General features: G+C 28.8%; 3 protein-coding genes and 2 pseudogenes across 5 annotated transcripts; 3 read left to right on the top strand and 2 right to left on the bottom strand.

The window, feature by feature from the left end:
• Nucleotides 1-2,274: 2,274 nt before the first annotated feature.
• LOC126549441 (uncharacterized) lies at nucleotides 2,275-4,885 on the bottom strand (annotated as a pseudogene).
• LOC126549135 (E3 SUMO-protein ligase KIAA1586-like) lies at nucleotides 3,936-6,743 on the top strand. Of its 3 annotated transcripts, none has more exons than XM_050197678.1 (3): nucleotides 3,936-4,944; nucleotides 5,251-5,369; nucleotides 5,503-6,743. In XM_050197678.1, the coding sequence occupies exons 1-3, from the start codon at nucleotides 4,940-4,942 to the stop codon at nucleotides 5,724-5,726; spliced, it is 348 nt and encodes a 115-aa protein (XP_050053635.1). In that variant the 5' UTR covers nucleotides 3,936-4,939; the 3' UTR covers nucleotides 5,727-6,743. The 3 variants fall into 3 exon arrangements, with proteins under 3 accessions (XP_050053635.1, XP_050053634.1, XP_050053633.1); XM_050197677.1 differs by having other exon boundaries at nucleotides 3,936-5,181; XM_050197676.1 differs by having other exon boundaries at nucleotides 3,936-5,369.
• Nucleotides 5,804-9,375, top strand: LOC126549440 (zinc finger MYM-type protein 5-like). The gene is made up of 2 exons (XM_050198579.1): nucleotides 5,804-5,996; nucleotides 8,753-9,375. The coding sequence occupies exons 1-2, from the start codon at nucleotides 5,804-5,806 to the stop codon at nucleotides 9,373-9,375; spliced, it is 816 nt and encodes a 271-aa protein (XP_050054536.1).
• A 791-nt stretch (nucleotides 9,376-10,166) lies between these two features.
• Nucleotides 10,167-11,148, top strand: LOC126548916 (uncharacterized; annotated as a pseudogene).
• Nucleotides 11,149-11,285: 137 nt separating this feature from the next.
• Nucleotides 11,286-14,884, bottom strand: LOC126549162 (protein cappuccino-like). The gene is made up of 3 exons (XM_050197723.1): nucleotides 12,297-14,884; nucleotides 12,167-12,228; nucleotides 11,286-12,021 (listed from the first exon to the last, which is right to left on the bottom strand). The coding sequence occupies exons 1-3, from the start codon at nucleotides 12,322-12,324 to the stop codon at nucleotides 11,806-11,808; spliced, it is 306 nt and encodes a 101-aa protein (XP_050053680.1). The 5' UTR covers nucleotides 12,325-14,884; the 3' UTR covers nucleotides 11,286-11,805.
• Between the last annotated feature and the right edge of the window lie 1,349 nt (nucleotides 14,885-16,233).

The following is a 16,233-nucleotide window of genomic DNA, read 5'->3' as shown; positions in this document are numbered from 1 at the left end:
AATTCATCGTCATCATCATAAAAAAGTATTTCATTTTCGAAATTCATAGTAAGTAAGTATATTAATTATTAGTAACTTAGTTCAAATTATGAAGAAAAATAGAAGTGAAACGTAGTAATATTAATATAAAATATACGTAATATAAAATGCACTTGCTAAAATAGTAAAATTATTATTATCACAAGAATAATCAATGATAATTATTAAATTAACTGACAGTTAAAAAGTTAATCGGAAGAAATAGGTAGTAGTGGTTAGTTTAACTATCGGTTAAACCTGATGGTTAGCTTAACTGGAGTTCCAAAAACAGTTTAACTGGGACAAAGTATTAACCGGCAGTTAAATTCTACTAACTGCCAGTTAAAGTCAATTGAAAAACCGGCCCTTAGAAATAACATATAAATAATATATCTACAATTATATTGTGTTAATATATAATGAAACTTAGGGCCGGTTTTTCAATTGGCATAATAACTGCCAGTTAGTTAACCATCAGTTTAATTTAACTATCGTTTAAAATGCCAGTTAAATAGTGCACTGTTTATCAAATGAAATTGATGTGCCAGTTAATTAACTAGAGGTTAATCGAAAAATCAATATATCTTATGAATGGTCATACTGTAAAAAGTGTATTATCTTATTTTGTTTTTGCTATTATCAGTTATAAGTTCGAATTTATACGAAATATGTCAAAATTGCGAAAATTTGCAAGTAATTTTGTGGTTGGAAATTCGTAAAATTTTTTTTCTTTTATAACTAAGTTTTGAAAATTTGGTACAAGGTTCTCCATAAATTTTTTTTTCAAATATCTGTAAAAAAAACTCTACCGGATTCAAACAAAAAAATTTTATGAGTGTTTGAAATTTAAATTTTTACAAAACCGTGTTAAATAACGATTTATCCTCAAACAATTTTAAATATTTGTTATTATTCAAAAAGTATAAGTCATAGATACTTGACAATTTTATCAGTTATTTAGATTGGCATTTTCTTTACATGATTTAATTTTCAAAATATTTTGAGTTTTTTTGAGCTATTTATAGACAACTGAAATTTTCAATTTTTCTGAAAAAATTTTTTTGAAGTGTCGATAAAATTTTTTTGGCCCTATCAAAATAATTGAAAATTTTATACAAAGTTCCTCATATGTTATTCTTATAGTGATAAAAAAATTATAAGAATACATAGGCACAATTTTTTTTTTTTTATTAGCATTTGAAGTTCAAATTTTGACAAAAATTCGTCAAAATTATGAATATTCGCAAATTATTTTGTAGGTATAATTCATAAAAATGTTTGTATAGGTAGCTAAGAGTTGAAAATTTAATGCAAGATTTTTCATAAGTTTAGCTTACAATAATTATAAAAGAACTTAAATGTTGGTGTATTCAGGCCATTAAAACATAAACCACCTTTTTCACCAACCACTGGAAATTATATCCTAGGCTGACAAGTCATCTTCGTTCAGAATCGTTTTTCGTATACAATGATACCTATCATTGCATTCAAATTAACCTACCCTAGTCCGAGGTCAACCCCGCCCCCTAATGTACAGCAGAACGGTACCCAATTGCCCACTTTTTTTATTTTGACCCCCCTAAAATTTTACTTATGGGCGCCCATGGTCATCATAAAAAAGTATTTAATTTTCGAAATTCATAGTTAGTAAGTAAGTATTTTAGTAATTTAATTCAAATTATGAAGAAAAATAGAAGTGAAACGTAGTAATAATAATATAAAATATACGTAATATAAAATGCACTTGCTAAAATAGTAAAATTATTATTATCACAAGAATAATCAATGATAATTATTAAATTAACTGACAGTTAAAATGTTAATCGGAAGAAATAGTAGTGGTTAGTTTAACTATCGGTTAAACCTGATGGTTAGCTTAACTGGAGTTCCAAAAACAGTTTAACTGGGACAAAGTATTAACCGGCAGTTAAATTCTACTAACTGCCAGTTAAAGTCAATTGAAAAACCGGCCCTTAATCACAAAATGATACAGTTCAAGTTAAAAAATAAAAATCTTTAAGTCTAACTTTTTGCAATTTCGGCTCATTTTTAATTAAATAGTACCTAGATATATTATTCAATTGTAATACAATTTAATTCAAATATAATTTATTTTATCAGTTTTTCAATTTTTGTCTATGCTGATCAAAAACTTTTGTTTTTTTAAAATAACACCTCTGTTAATATAATAAATATTACTTAAATTAGAACAATAATAATAAGTAATTAGGTATAAAAAATAGAAAAAAATGATGTTTCAACAGATATTTATTTTAATGTACAAGATAATGTTACAAATGTTATATAATTGTGAGTTTTCTATCTGTACGATTTCTTTCAGTCAAAAGTTCTCTGTTCAAAAACTTTAAGGATGAAAAAATTCTAAATCTTACATATAATTTGACTAAGAATGCATGATCAAAATATGGGCAAGGATGATTAAATGGTACATTAAAAAATGCATCTTTCATTTTAATGCCTACATTTTTGTCTACAGCTAAGATTGGAAATTGTTCAATAAATATATTTTCTAGTTCAAAAATAAAATGTATAGAGAACAAAATTACAATCATTTGTGGGATTCATGTTACTCCACAATAATAATAGTCCATTTATTGATATCAACCAGCCATTGATGAAGTTCATTCGGTTTGTAACATCAGAACCATTATTTTTTGTTACAACTCGCAAATTCTCAAAAAATGATACCATCATAAGTAAATATTCTCTCTGATTTGATGTGTTCTTAAAAGGTCTCCTGAAGTCTTTACTGTTAGGTGTTTTTGATGAATTAAATATATCAAACAAATTGTCCATTTTTTCAATAAATTGAATCGTCCGCAAAGAATCGAATGATAGTTTTCCCAAAGATTGATATGTTTGCATAGCAGCAGCAACAGTATGACTGAACACTTGTGCTGCTAGGTAAACCCTCATCTTCTCAAACGGTCCAGGGTATATGTGGGCATGTGTCAGTTTTGGAGCTGTTCGTAAATTCATTTTAGAGTCTTCGTTATAGAAATGTATGAGGTGTTTATTGTCTATGTAATTTTCACCATTGATGAAATTATGTTTGAAAAACATATTTCTAGTTTATTTTAGCAAATGTAGTGGGTCAAACATATAAATAACCTTTTGTTCGTTAACATAAAAATAAGGTCGTGATGGACTGACAAATACCTTTTTGCTTAAATTCAGGAAATTGGAGCCTTGGTCAGTTATAAATGCTTTGACATTCAAAGAAATATTTTGAAGTTTAGCAATAGTAGACATAATAATGTTATATAAATCATTTCCAGTACAACTGCCAGATACCAAAAAATATGCAATAGGTTGTTTCCATTGAACATTAATTCCACAAATCATCAACACAAATGCAAATTTAGCCAGATCATAAGTTTTTGTTGAATTTGTTTGATGGAATCCGTTAATTTCATCCTTCCTCAATGAATAAAATAAATGTGTTTTAAGTGCCATTTCATCAGCACATAAAGTGCAATCAAGTGCTTCTGATTTAAAATTTGAAATTTTAAACTTTAAAAATTCAAATAAAAAGTCATTCAGTCCAGGATTCAATTCATATTTACTCATAACTATTCTTAAAGTTCTTGGTACTGGAAGACACAGAGTAGGTCTCAAAAAATGGTATACAGCTGGTCCTAAAAAGTATATCGTCAGTGCAAATTGTTTTAATTCATCTGAGTATCTGTAACCATTTGGATGTTTTTTTTGACAACGAATATATGATTTAACAATGGTTAACAAGCTTGGAGATAAAAAATTTTCGCTTTGCTGCATGTAGTTTTCCTCATTGTTTATGTCTACCAACTTTTGACTCAAAGTGGCTATAGTTTTTTGTGCTTCAATCCTTGCCTTCTTTTTAAGTTTGTACTTTGATTTCAATGATTGTTTTCTAGGTGTATCATCCGACCACGACTTTAATGTTTGAACAGCTACTGACGATGCTAAACAAATATATTTGGAATATAGAATATATTATAAACTTAAACATGAATTAAATTTAAAATCAATATATTAATTATCCATAGACGTAAATAGGGTTTTTAATTGCATAAGGTTTAAGCATGTAATTTGAATTGACTGAAACGGCCATATAATAAGCATTAACCCCTTTCTGCATGAATTAATTATTTTTTTCAAAAAAAAATAGATGTAATGGTTTGGGTTCAAGATGTCATGAAAAAATGCTTAAAAATATTTTGACCAATTTTGACCTTTAAAAAGCCTTAAGTTTAATTTGTGCCATAAATGGCACAATGTGCACCAAAAGTATGTATGTGCTGTATTTGAACTTTATGCATTAAAATTATCAACATTATTTTGTACCATTTATGGGGCATATGCAATCATAAAAAAAAATTAAATAAACACACAATATAATATTTTATGTAATTTTTATTAATAAGCATATTACATTTTTTAGTTTTCAAATCAGTCCTTGATTTTTAGTATCAAATTTCTGTTCAGTATACAAATACCAATTTATAGTTAACGAATTAAATTTTTTTCTTATATTTGTAACAATTATTAATAAACAATATCAAACAATACATACTAACAAAATTTAAATAATTAAAATATTTGTTTTTTGAAACTAACTTACCTAACTTTCAGGTAACATAAATTTTAACAATATAGTCTTAAATATTAAAATCCTTAAATAATATAATTTGTATTAATAATTATTATATCCAGTGCTCAAATTGGGGGGGGACGGAGCTCCCCTTCTAATTTTTATTTTTTAGCGTACCCTTTCTTATATTTTTAATTTGCACGGGGGGAAGGTACGTCCCCTATGTAAATTATTATTAATAAACTTGCAAATTTATAGTGGAACCTACGACATTAAGTCAAAAAACAATGTTGGTTATTTGCCTAAGAACTGTTGTTGGACAAAATAATGAGGTAATAACATTTTTTTTTGATATCATTGAACTAACAAACACATCTGCCGATTCAATAAAAAAACACTATACTAACAAATCTTTCATCTCATGGATTTGACAATAATTTTCTAAAGTTAAATCTCATTGCATTTGTAAGTGATGGTGCGTCAACAATGTTAGGTCGAGTTGCTGGTGTTGGAGCTCAGTTGAAAAAAATATACCCGAATATAGTTATTTGGCATTGTTGTAACCATAGGTTAGAACTCGCTGTATGCGATACTTTAAAGGAAGTTAGTAGTATTAATAATTTTCAACAATTTTCCAGCACTAGGTATCAACATTTCACAACGGCTGCTAATGATGGTTTAAGAACATCAAAAGAAAAGTCAAAATACTTGGGACTTCAAAGACATTTGGCATCAATAGAATTTGTCACCAATCTTGGTAAGTAAAATTTTAAAAATAATTAAATAATTAAAATTAAAATTAAAATTAATTTTAAACAATTTGGATCTAAATTTAATAAATTATAATCTAAACATGAAATTTAGTTAGATTTTTTGTTATTGTGTTATAGGTATAATGTATGATGCCTTATGTGAATTAGCTGACTTGTCTACATTACTCCAAAATAGAAGTCATACATTGACTCAAGCAAATCGTTGTATTCAATGTAGAATAATGGTTTTGATTCAATGGCTGAAAATTATGGTTCTAGAACAAAAGAAGCTATTGATTCATGTAAAGAACTATCATTTAAAAGCATTCCACTCATTAGTAATAAAGCTATACCAAAGATGAATCCATTGTAGTTTTTTAGAAGTCTATCTAATAATTTAGGAAGTAGATTGTTCACAACACAATCATCAAACGTATCTATGCAGGGTAATGAGTTAAAAAATATATACACTCAATTACTAAGTGACTTAGTAGTATTGGACCCGAAAAATTGGCCAGATCAATTTGATATACAATATGGTGATTCGGCAATTAGAAGATTAGCTAATGTGTTTCAAGTTGATGCAAGATCTGCGATAAATGGATTTCGAGAATTTAAAGATCTTGGAGATAGTTTGACTGTTTTAGATTTAAGACCATTATTAACTGCAATTAATTAATAAATCATTATAAGTGAATGTTGAACGCAGATTTTCTGGTCTTAAGTTAATTTTGTCTTGACTTAAGATTATCCTGTCAAATGTTGGAAAACATTTTAAAAATACAAGGAAACAGCCAATAATTTATTAATGTACCTACCTATATTATTTATTATTTAAATATAAGTTTGTTTGAATATTTATTAATTTCTATGTCATACAAATACTATTATCTTGTGAATTATACACCTAAACTAATACTAACTTATCAGTTAGCTTTTTGCTAAAAACTAGGAAATTCTACTTATTTCACAATTCTTGCACAACAGAGTGGATAATTATGCCAAAAATAACAATATAATTTATTGAAAAAAACAATTTAATTCTCTATTTTACTTTAAATTATAACATTTAACATTTACCAAAAAATTAAAATAACATTTAAAAAAGTAATAATGTTAAAAATTAAAACTGTATAACATTTTAACATACAATAACGTTAACATCAAAGTTGTATAACGTCCACCAATTCACTTGCAAAAAAAGTAGCTGAAATAGTTGTTACCGAGACAGTGAAAGTAGAAATTGAAAGGATTTTTCAATAAAAATTGTATTATTAAATTAGCGGCGAGGTATACTATCTGAATCCAATTCTTCGATAAGCGATAGCGGCAATTTTCAACTAGCACACCCCACTAGTTAGGTAATCATATGCTATAAATCTGAAAATAAAAACAACAATTAATGTAAATCCCACAGTTAACTATTATAAATTAATAACTACAGTAATTAATAATTACGGTTATTAGCTTATACCTTTTTGATTATAACAACCAGTTAGTTGTTTTAATTTGCATTTATTTATATTTTTGCTATTAGCTTTTGCGCATTTAACAAAATTTTTCAATTCATCATCACAGCGTAGTATGATATATTTTGATAATATATTTTGATAAATAATAATATATTATTTATAAATTTTTAAATTATTATAACAATCAGTTAGGTACCTATAGATAATATATCTTAAATCGTGGCTGCGGCACTATTATAGCCGGGCCGATAAAATTATCTAATCGGTATGATTTAAAATTAGATTTGTAGGGCGATATAGGTTATAATAATTTACTTAATTAATCACAGTACAATACAAATTATATTAATAGTCAATAAACAAATAATAACACTGTTCGACGACGCGAAACATAAAATAGGTACAAATTATAATAATTATTAAAACACAAGTAATAATATTTTGTTCGACGACGCGGAACATGTCTGCGGGCGGACGATGCAAACGCAACGGACGCCGGACAAAAACTGACTATTCGTCGCCCGTTGATCGTGAAACGATAATAGATGGACGACGAATATTATAACATAGATTATAATATATTTATTACTACAGATTACTGCTTACCACTACGAGCAGACCTAATTATTAGGCGGCGTGATAGCGTAATCGGCCCGACCTCCGTACCGATAGAAATAATAGGTTTGAGTGGTTTGACTTACGCGTTTTCATCAATGGTGTGTTTTATACAGCAAACTCCAAAACTGTCTTCGTGAAAATAATTTGGGACGCAAAAACTCGGGAGCGACATTATCAATTTATACACGACAATTATACTATTTTGAATGTTAAATTTCAGTGAACCGACAATTTTACTGTTATTTATAAATAGTAGTCAGGTAACTAGGGAAACATAGTTAAACAATAATAATTATAAGTACACATTTATTATATTATGTATACATTTATTTTAAAGAGAAGGGGATATAGTGTTTAACTACACAGTTAATGTGCATGTACCGAACTTAATTTTTCAATTTATTAGAGCATAGGTTTGAACTTATAACGTTATAAGTACATTTTAGACAAAAGGTTGTTCTTGTTTAGAATAAATAAAGTTGTTGAATTAGGTGGCTAGGTAGTAATAATTGAAGTTAATAGGTACATCTTTAATGTATCTTTGATGTATACCTCGCGCAAATCAGTAATAATTAATTTTTTTTTTTCTATAAATGATTGTTTTGTAGTATAAAATACTATAAATATAAATTATTTGTTTTACTCAATATTTGGTATGTTATGCTTTATAGTTTATACAATTGATGCAATTAAAATTAAATAATAATATAATATTCTACCACAGATTAAAATGATTCTACCTACCTTATATTATAGTAGATACTAGAAAGTGAATTACATTAATTACCACGAAGACTAGAATAAGGAGACCAAACTAGTACGGCCGCCCGCATGAAAAAACGTACCGAAACCATAGATAATAAAGAGGTTTTAATCTAGATTCTAGAGCATGGCTAAATTAGCCATGATCTAGAGGTTCTGGTTCAAATGAAAAATCGGTTGGATTAGTGTCAAACTCGAAAGAATATTATCAAGAAAATAAAGGTTAGTTTTTGTTTTCTAATTAAAAGTTAAGGTAGTAAAACTGTAATACTGCTCCGAATTTCTTCAAAGTAGTACCAAAAGATGCAGTTTGTATTTATAATTATTTAAACAATTTTTTCGATTTCGGTGATTTTATACAATATGTTATCTATACGTCAATTATTATTGTATGTAATTATTATTCATCTATCGTAAATAATTGTTACTGTTGTCTGTTCCTTGTTGTGCGTTAACCGTCGTACCAAATATACGTTTGTCAAACTGAGATCTATTTAGAAAAAAATAGTATTAATAACCATTAATCTTTATTTCAGAAGAAAATTCCGGTGATTCAAATGACTCATTTCTTAATTCGCCAATATTAATAGGTGAAGAAATTGAAACTTATGTTAATTCTATTACAATAAAATCAAGTGAAATAATTCAGGATATTTCATCCAATATTCATAAATCTACATCTTCTTCGACTAGTTTTGAAACTTTTTTTCAACTTATAAATTGTAACGATCCACCTTCTTGGCCCCCAATTACGGATAGCGTTCGAGTTTACCTTGTAATGCAAGAACTTGATCAAGGCAAAGATGCTGATTTTAGTAAATCTGTGTCAGACGGTGGTCGTCGATTTTCTCCTTATTGGTTTAAAAAAACTTTACCAAACAATGAAGTTATAGACAGAAATTGGTTGATTTATTCTAAAAATAGTAAAGCAGTATTCTGTTTTCCATGTTGTTTATTTAAATCAAATACCTTAAAAACTGCAAGTATTGCATGTATAAACGAGGGTTTTTCGGATTGGAAAAATATTAATCGTATTTTAGATCACGAGAAATCGGCTGATCATAAAAATCATTTCTTACAATGGAAATCTCTTGAAAATAGGTTAAAAAACTCTCAATGCATTGACGATGAGATGAATTATAAAAAGCGATTTTTCTAGAAAAAGATCGATGGCGTCATATACTTCGTATAATTTTAGAAACAATTTTATTTTGCACAAAAAATTATTTAGCGTTTAGAGGATCGAGCACAACAGTAGGAAATAAACATTCTGGTATTTTTCTGAATTTAATAGAATTACTTAGCAAATATGATAATATACTAAAACAACATCTTGTAAATCATAACAAGGGAGCTATCAGTTACCTATCTCCAAAAATACAAAATGAATTTATCTCTTTGTTGGGACAAACAGTTCGAAATAAAATTTTATCTAAAATAAAAAAAGCAAAATATTTTTCTTTGTTGTTTGACTGCACTCCCGACGATTCACATAATGAACAAATGGCTGAAGTGATTCGTTATGTTGATATTAACATTGGAAAAATTACAGTTGAAGAAAGTTTTATAGATTTCATAAACACAAAGGAAAAAACTGGAGACGGATTGGCTATGGAAATATTATCAAAATTAAAAGCCGATGAACTTGATGTACAAAATGTACGGGGACAGGGGTATGACAATGGAGCTAACATGTCAGGAAAATACCATGGTGTTCAGGCAGTCATATTAAATAAAAACAATTTAGCCACATACATTCCATGCGCTGCTCACTGTCTTAACTTATGTGGCGTACATGCAGCATCAGCTAATGTTAAGGTACAATTTTTTTTCGATGTGATTCAGAAAATATATACGTTTTTTGTCAAATCAACTACTCGATGGAAAATTGTAATGGATACATTAAAAATTTCATTGAAAGGTGATTCATATACCAGATGGTCTTCAAAAGCACAAGCTGTTTAGGCCATGAACTCCTAAATAAAAGATGTATATAAGGTACTAAAAAATATTTCTAACTCGGAGCTAAATTTGGAAACAAAATCAACAGCTAAAAATTTACTTCAATTGATCAATTTTGACTTTCTCTGCTTACTTAATATTTGGAATCAAATTTTAAGTAGTATAAATCGTGTTAATCAAGCTTTACAAAACAAAAGCTTATCGTTGGAAAAAGCTTCCAAATTGCTACTAGGGCTTAAAAATAATTTGCAGGAAATTCACAACACAACTATGGAAGAAAATTTTACAAATGCTACAAAAGTTGCAGAAGAGTTACAAATATCAACAACTTTAAAGGAATCAAGAACAAAAAAAAGAAAAAGATTAGAACTTTATGAAACAGATGATAATGTGATAAATATTTCTGCAGAACAAAATTTTCGAATTACCATTAGAGACTCAATAGGTATTCTTCTTACTCAGATGACATGGCGGTATGAAAAAATTATGGAAATTTCAAACGATTTTGAATTCCTTTCCGGCCATTCATTAACCAATATGAATCCATACGATTTGCAAAAAGCAGCTGCTTATCTAGGACTGAAATATAATGAAGATATAAACACTGCGGAAATAGTTGAAGAAATTAAAGATTTTAAACATGTAGCTTTATCAATTTTGCCAAGTATTGAATCAGTAACGTTTTTGGATTTATTACAAATGATTCAAGATTATAAGCTTAAAGAATCGTATCAAAATATTGAGATTGCTATAAGGATTTTTCTCTCAATGCCCGTTACAACGGCTTCATGTGAAAGGAGTTTCAGCAAACTTAAATTGATAAAAACTTACTTAAGATCCACAATGGTTCAGGAAAGATTATCAAGCATGGTCATACTTTCAATAGAAACAGAAATCGCTAGTAAATTAGATTATGAAGAAGTTATTGACAAATTTTCCCGACACAAAAGTAAGGAAAATATCGTTATAAATAATTATTATTTTATTTTATTTTTTATTATTATTAATTATTATTTTGAAATACCTTATAAATTTGTAAAATTCGAATTGATGTTTTTACTATAATATAAAGTTGAAAATTATAAACTTGTGCCTGAACATATTATTTCTTTTTTGCTCGAAACTTAATTAAAAATTTACAGATTTTCCTGATCTTATTATTTTATTGAAAAATATCAAAAACTGCGAGTGTATCATTCCACCACCTAGGGGGAGGGGACATTGCTAAAGTTATGCCTCGGAATAAAAAATGGCTCGGTACGGCTCTTAAATACTACTTATTAATAAAACGTCGGGCAGTGATTGACGGCTATATTGAAATGGTCACAGTCAATGGACAATGGTAGACCCTTAAGGATAATGAAAGACTCTGGTTTTAGAAAAATAGTAGATCCCATTTTTCGTTCTTTTAGTACACCGTGTACTACAATGATCATTGTTATCATAGTAAATGCACTAAAGCACACTAAAATAAAATTTACATTTTATCAATTTAATACATTTTTCTATACTTAAGTTTCAGCAATCTACTTAATACTTATTCATTCTATACTAATATGAATAATACACATCAATTAATATAAAATTCTATAAATTAAAGCAGAAGTAGTCAGAATATATTTTTATTTTATGCTAAATTAATATCAAATTTCATGTTATTCAGTTTGTTTGCTATGTTGTCCAAGGCGTCATTGAAATCTGATTGAAATATTAAGCACGCTACGCGTTCACCAAAATGTGGTATTTCACTGAGTTCTAACAGGAACTGTTCTAGGTCATCAAGTGGCTGGTCCGGATGAGATGCCACATGACCTTTTAATCCCAATTCTTCTTTTGTCGCCGACTGTTTAATAACATATAACACAAACACGTGTACATAATAAACGAAAGTCGAATAATGCTATAATAATAAGTATTTGTTGATCATTTCACACTTATATATTATATGGGTATATTATGTACTTGATAGTTGATAGGTATGTACTTACCACTTCATAAATTTGTTGAAGTACTTCAACACTTACTACAGACGTATCGAAATTATAAAGAGCTGAAAAATAAACATTGAGCAATGTTTAAATCAATCGAGATCGATGTTGAAGTGCAATTATTATTTACCATTTTCGATTTCTGCAGAAAAATCCATACCATATCTATTAATAATAATTCTATTTCAGATGAAACCATTCTCCATAAATGTAATATTAGAGAATATCATTTAAGAAAAATCGATAATATAACACCTAAACAAAATTATCAAGAGGTATATTTATGATAGGAGCTGATAATGTAATCAATTAAAAAATTGGTAAGTCGGATTATATCAATAATTTATTATAATAGGTATATTTATAATAACTAGGGCCCGGATTTTTATGCATTTGCATGTTTTTTTTTAATAGTCTAAAACATTTCTAGGTAAGCTACAAGTTTGAATTAAAGTCAGTAGATCTGAAATATAAAATTTTATTTTGTATATTTATGCATATTGTGATAACGCAAAAATAAAAGAAAAGAAAAATTAAAGAAATAATGGTTATAATAATAACAATATTAATATATTATAATATTATTAAAATGTATTATTTATGTATGGGAGATTGAGTGGTCTAAATAAATTGTAAGGCAAACACAAGGGACACAAGCCTTGAATGAATGCCTCAAATATATTTATAAGTTATTATAAGTTATTAGTTATTCTTTAGTTATCTCAACTTATGACTTATTATTTTAAATTTGCGCGATTACCTTCCTCCTGATCGTCGGAGGGCTCTCGAGGTCGTGATTCGAGAACGATGAAGTATACCGTTGATAAAATATTAAGCGAATTATTAATTTATTAAATTCTTATAAATTAATAAACAAAATATGATACCTGTATAAAATTATGACTATATAAATATCGATGCTCATGCACCTTACCTTATCCGTATTGTAATAACGCAAAAATAAAGAAACTAAAAATAGGAATAGTAGTTAAGGTAAAAATATTAATACGTGATTAATATTTTTATTTTTAAAAATAATGTTTTGATTTAAGCGAAGTAGTTTAAATAAATTGTATCGGCAACCACAAGGGACACAAGCCTTGAATGATTGCCTCAAATATATTTGTAAGTTATTAGAAATCTATCGATTATTTTAGCCTATGTTTTATCACTCTAAATTTGCGGAATCACCTTCCTCCTGATGGTCGGAGGGTTCTCGAGGTCGAGCTTCGAGAACGATCAAGTAAACTCTATAATACTATTATTGTTTAAATGTGGATGCGCATGCACCTTACCTTGTCCGCAGATGTCTCTGGTTGCAGTCGACGTAACAAGGATAGAATTTATTAAATTTTTTAGCACTCAAGAAAGAAATAACTAAACACTTTGACAAATTTCGTTATATGAAAAAGAAACAGTAAAGTTGTCGTAGGCAATGTCCTTTGAGTGGTTGCGAGTAATTCTGCTGTGCTCCTGCACTTGTCTGTCTGGGTGGTGCTCATGCACTTATATGTTTTGGATGTGCTCGTGCACTTCTGGCTATGGAGGGTGCTCATGCACTGATGAGAGGAGACGATTTAGGTCAGGCCCGCCAGAGTCATCGGCGGCCCGATCAAAGGTGTCGGTGTCCCCAAAGAAAATTGTCTTTTTCCCTGGTGAAAGCGACCCTGACCGGACCATCCCCCGTCTCCGGCGGCACATGAAAGAAGTTGCATGTGTTGCGCTGTACCGTTATAATCCCGTACAGTGTCCTGTACGAGACTAGATAATAGGAATCGTTCCAATCACCAGTGACATGATTTATTGGGGTTATTTTAGATTTTATTACATGCGTACGACAACTCGACCGTTATATATTTTATTAAATGAAAATAACGAATTTACAAAATTTATGATATGTAAATTTGAACATATCATTACAGTATGTGTCTGAAAACGCAGTCGACGTAATAAGGAGAGTAAGAATTATTTAAATACTCAAAAAATAAATGACTGAACACTAATTAAATTTCGTTTAAAAAAAATGAAACGGCACAGTTGTCTCTCGCAGGATCTTTTGAGTATGAGTCTTGGGTATGTATGATGTGCTCCTGCACTTGTCTGTTCGAATGGTGCTCGTGCACTGATGATAGAAGACGATTTAGGTCAGGCCCGTAAAAATTGTCTTATTCCTTGGCGTTTATAGACATGTGAAAGTTTTGTGATATGAATAATGAATACAAACCAGGAAAGAGATAGTAGTTATTTTGCTACTTCGTACTTACTAATTTTATCGTCGAATAAAAGGTTGTATATTATAAAACAATACACAAATAAAATAACAAAATTTTATGAAGAAAACAATATAGTATATTATGAATTATGACGTACAATACAATTATTGTTTGTTATTAAAAATAATGTTAGTAATGTACTATTGTAACGTGGTCGGGGAACCTTATTACTAGGGCTAGGGACTTCTAGGAGTTTGCATGTTATGATATTCCCTAGCCCTACTTATTACGATATTAGTTATCCAGGGAAAGTATTCTATTCGTTATGGATAAGTTTTCCGTAGCTGGGGGTTAGAGCACTATTATGAGGTGGTTATCAATAACTAGAAACGTTTGGTTTATATACTTAAAATATACAATACAGTTTGGTAGATGGCTGTTAATATTTGTAATGCTTGGTTTGCTCTCGTTGAAGGTTGTAATGAATACAACACTACCGCCAGTAGCGCATAATTCACCGTATTACGATCATTTCACGCTAAAATTTAACGATAGAGGGCGCGTATGCCGTATGGGAAATGCGTTTTGAAGGTAGTCAACTTATAAATCCATTGTCGTTAATTAATATATTTTAATTATTGAAGGTAGGTAATCGATTTATTATAGTGTAACGTTCGTTACACCCTATATAAATAACTATTACATATTAAACACACTATATGATTAATTAACACAAAATATACACATTTTACACTTCCGAATTATTATTTAATATATTAAAATGACACACAACGGTAGTTCGACACTGACCATGTAATGAATTTTTAAGACTGAGAATTCAGTTTTCTTCATTAACAAAAGATTTTTACTTATTCATAATAAAATATATATGTTAAACAATTAGACATAGATGTAAGAATACATAAATCATGAGAATATTATAAGAAATAATTACACAAAATTGCTACTCCGCGAATTGTTATAATATGAAATCGTAATCAATATTTGACATTCACAAACATGTATAGATATAATGTTTAATTACTCGCAATTATACGGATGTAATTTTTAATAACGATCTACCCTGGTGATATTAACCGAAGTAGTTGTCGATAGAAAATGAAATGAATCACGTAGGTTATATCTGACGAGATATATCACGATAATATTAAGAGGCCGTCACACTAGGAAAAAATCGACCGTAAAACATGGTTTTTTGATTCCAATAGTACTCAAGTCTCATTAGTCGTAGAAACATGATTTTTGTATCAAATTAAACGTGAGAAGTTATACTAAAAACTGTTGGAACAAATTTTTGAAATTTGTTTTCAAACCGATTTTATTTATATTTGAAATTTGTTAAAATTTTGAAATTTTTAAAAAATTATATAAAATCAGCAAATTGAGATATCAAAATTCTGTTCCAACAGTTTTTAGTACAACTTCTCACGTTTAATTTGGTACCAAAATCATGTTTCTACGACTAATGAGACTTGAGTACTATTGGAATCAAAAAACCATGTTTGTTGTAAAAAAATTATGATTTTACGGCCGTCGTGTGCTGCTATCGATACAACTGCGGCACTGTTCTAAAACTGTACTCATTCCCCCACACTTCGCGCATATGCAGCGGTACCTCACCTAGATCGAAACCGGTTATCTAGCCGCGCGCGTTTTATAAATACCCAGAGTATCGATAAGGAAAATAATAATATGGCCCATGAATATTATTTGAATTATTTCGATATAATAATTCAAATTCATATTCTAATAAACTAAACACATGTTGAAACCACATAAGTATCATAAAGTTGCCAAAACTCAGCTGAAAAATGTACGATCTCGACAATTTTT

Source organism: Aphis gossypii, chromosome 1 (assembly GCF_020184175.1).
Source record: "Aphis gossypii isolate Hap1 chromosome 1, ASM2018417v2, whole genome shotgun sequence".
Classification (NCBI taxonomy): domain Eukaryota; kingdom Metazoa; phylum Arthropoda; class Insecta; order Hemiptera; family Aphididae; genus Aphis; species Aphis gossypii.
The sequence above is the reverse complement of the archived record's forward strand: the minus strand, read 5'-3'. Positions and strand labels throughout refer to the sequence as shown.

What these genes read in the sequence shown, in the direction of transcription:
- LOC126549440 (XM_050198579.1), top strand. Translation starts at nt 5,804, where the DNA reads ATGCAGGGTAATGAGTTAAAAAATATATACACTCAATTACTAAGTGAC. An exon ending in ATTTAAAGATCTTGGAGATA is followed by an intron (nt 5,997 to 8,752) that starts GTTTGACTGTTT and finishes TCTTTATTTCAG; the next exon opens with AAGAAAATTCCGGTGATTCA.
- LOC126549135 (XM_050197676.1), top strand. Translation starts at nt 5,099, where the DNA reads ATGTTAGGTCGAGTTGCTGGTGTTGGAGCTCAGTTGAAAAAAATATAC. An exon ending in AGAATTTGTCACCAATCTTG is followed by an intron (nt 5,370 to 5,502) that starts GTAAGTAAAATT and finishes ATTGTGTTATAG; the next exon opens with GTATAATGTATGATGCCTTA.
- LOC126549162 (XM_050197723.1), bottom strand. Translation starts at nt 12,324, where the DNA reads ATGGATTTTTCTGCAGAAATCGAAAATG. An exon ending in TTCTGCAGAAATCGAAAATG is followed by an intron (nt 12,229 to 12,296) that starts GTAAATAATAAT and finishes TTTATTTTTCAG; the next exon opens with CTCTTTATAATTTCGATACG. An exon ending in TTCAACAAATTTATGAAGTG is followed by an intron (nt 12,022 to 12,166) that starts GTAAGTACATAC and finishes GTTATTAAACAG; the next exon opens with TCGGCGACAAAAGAAGAATT.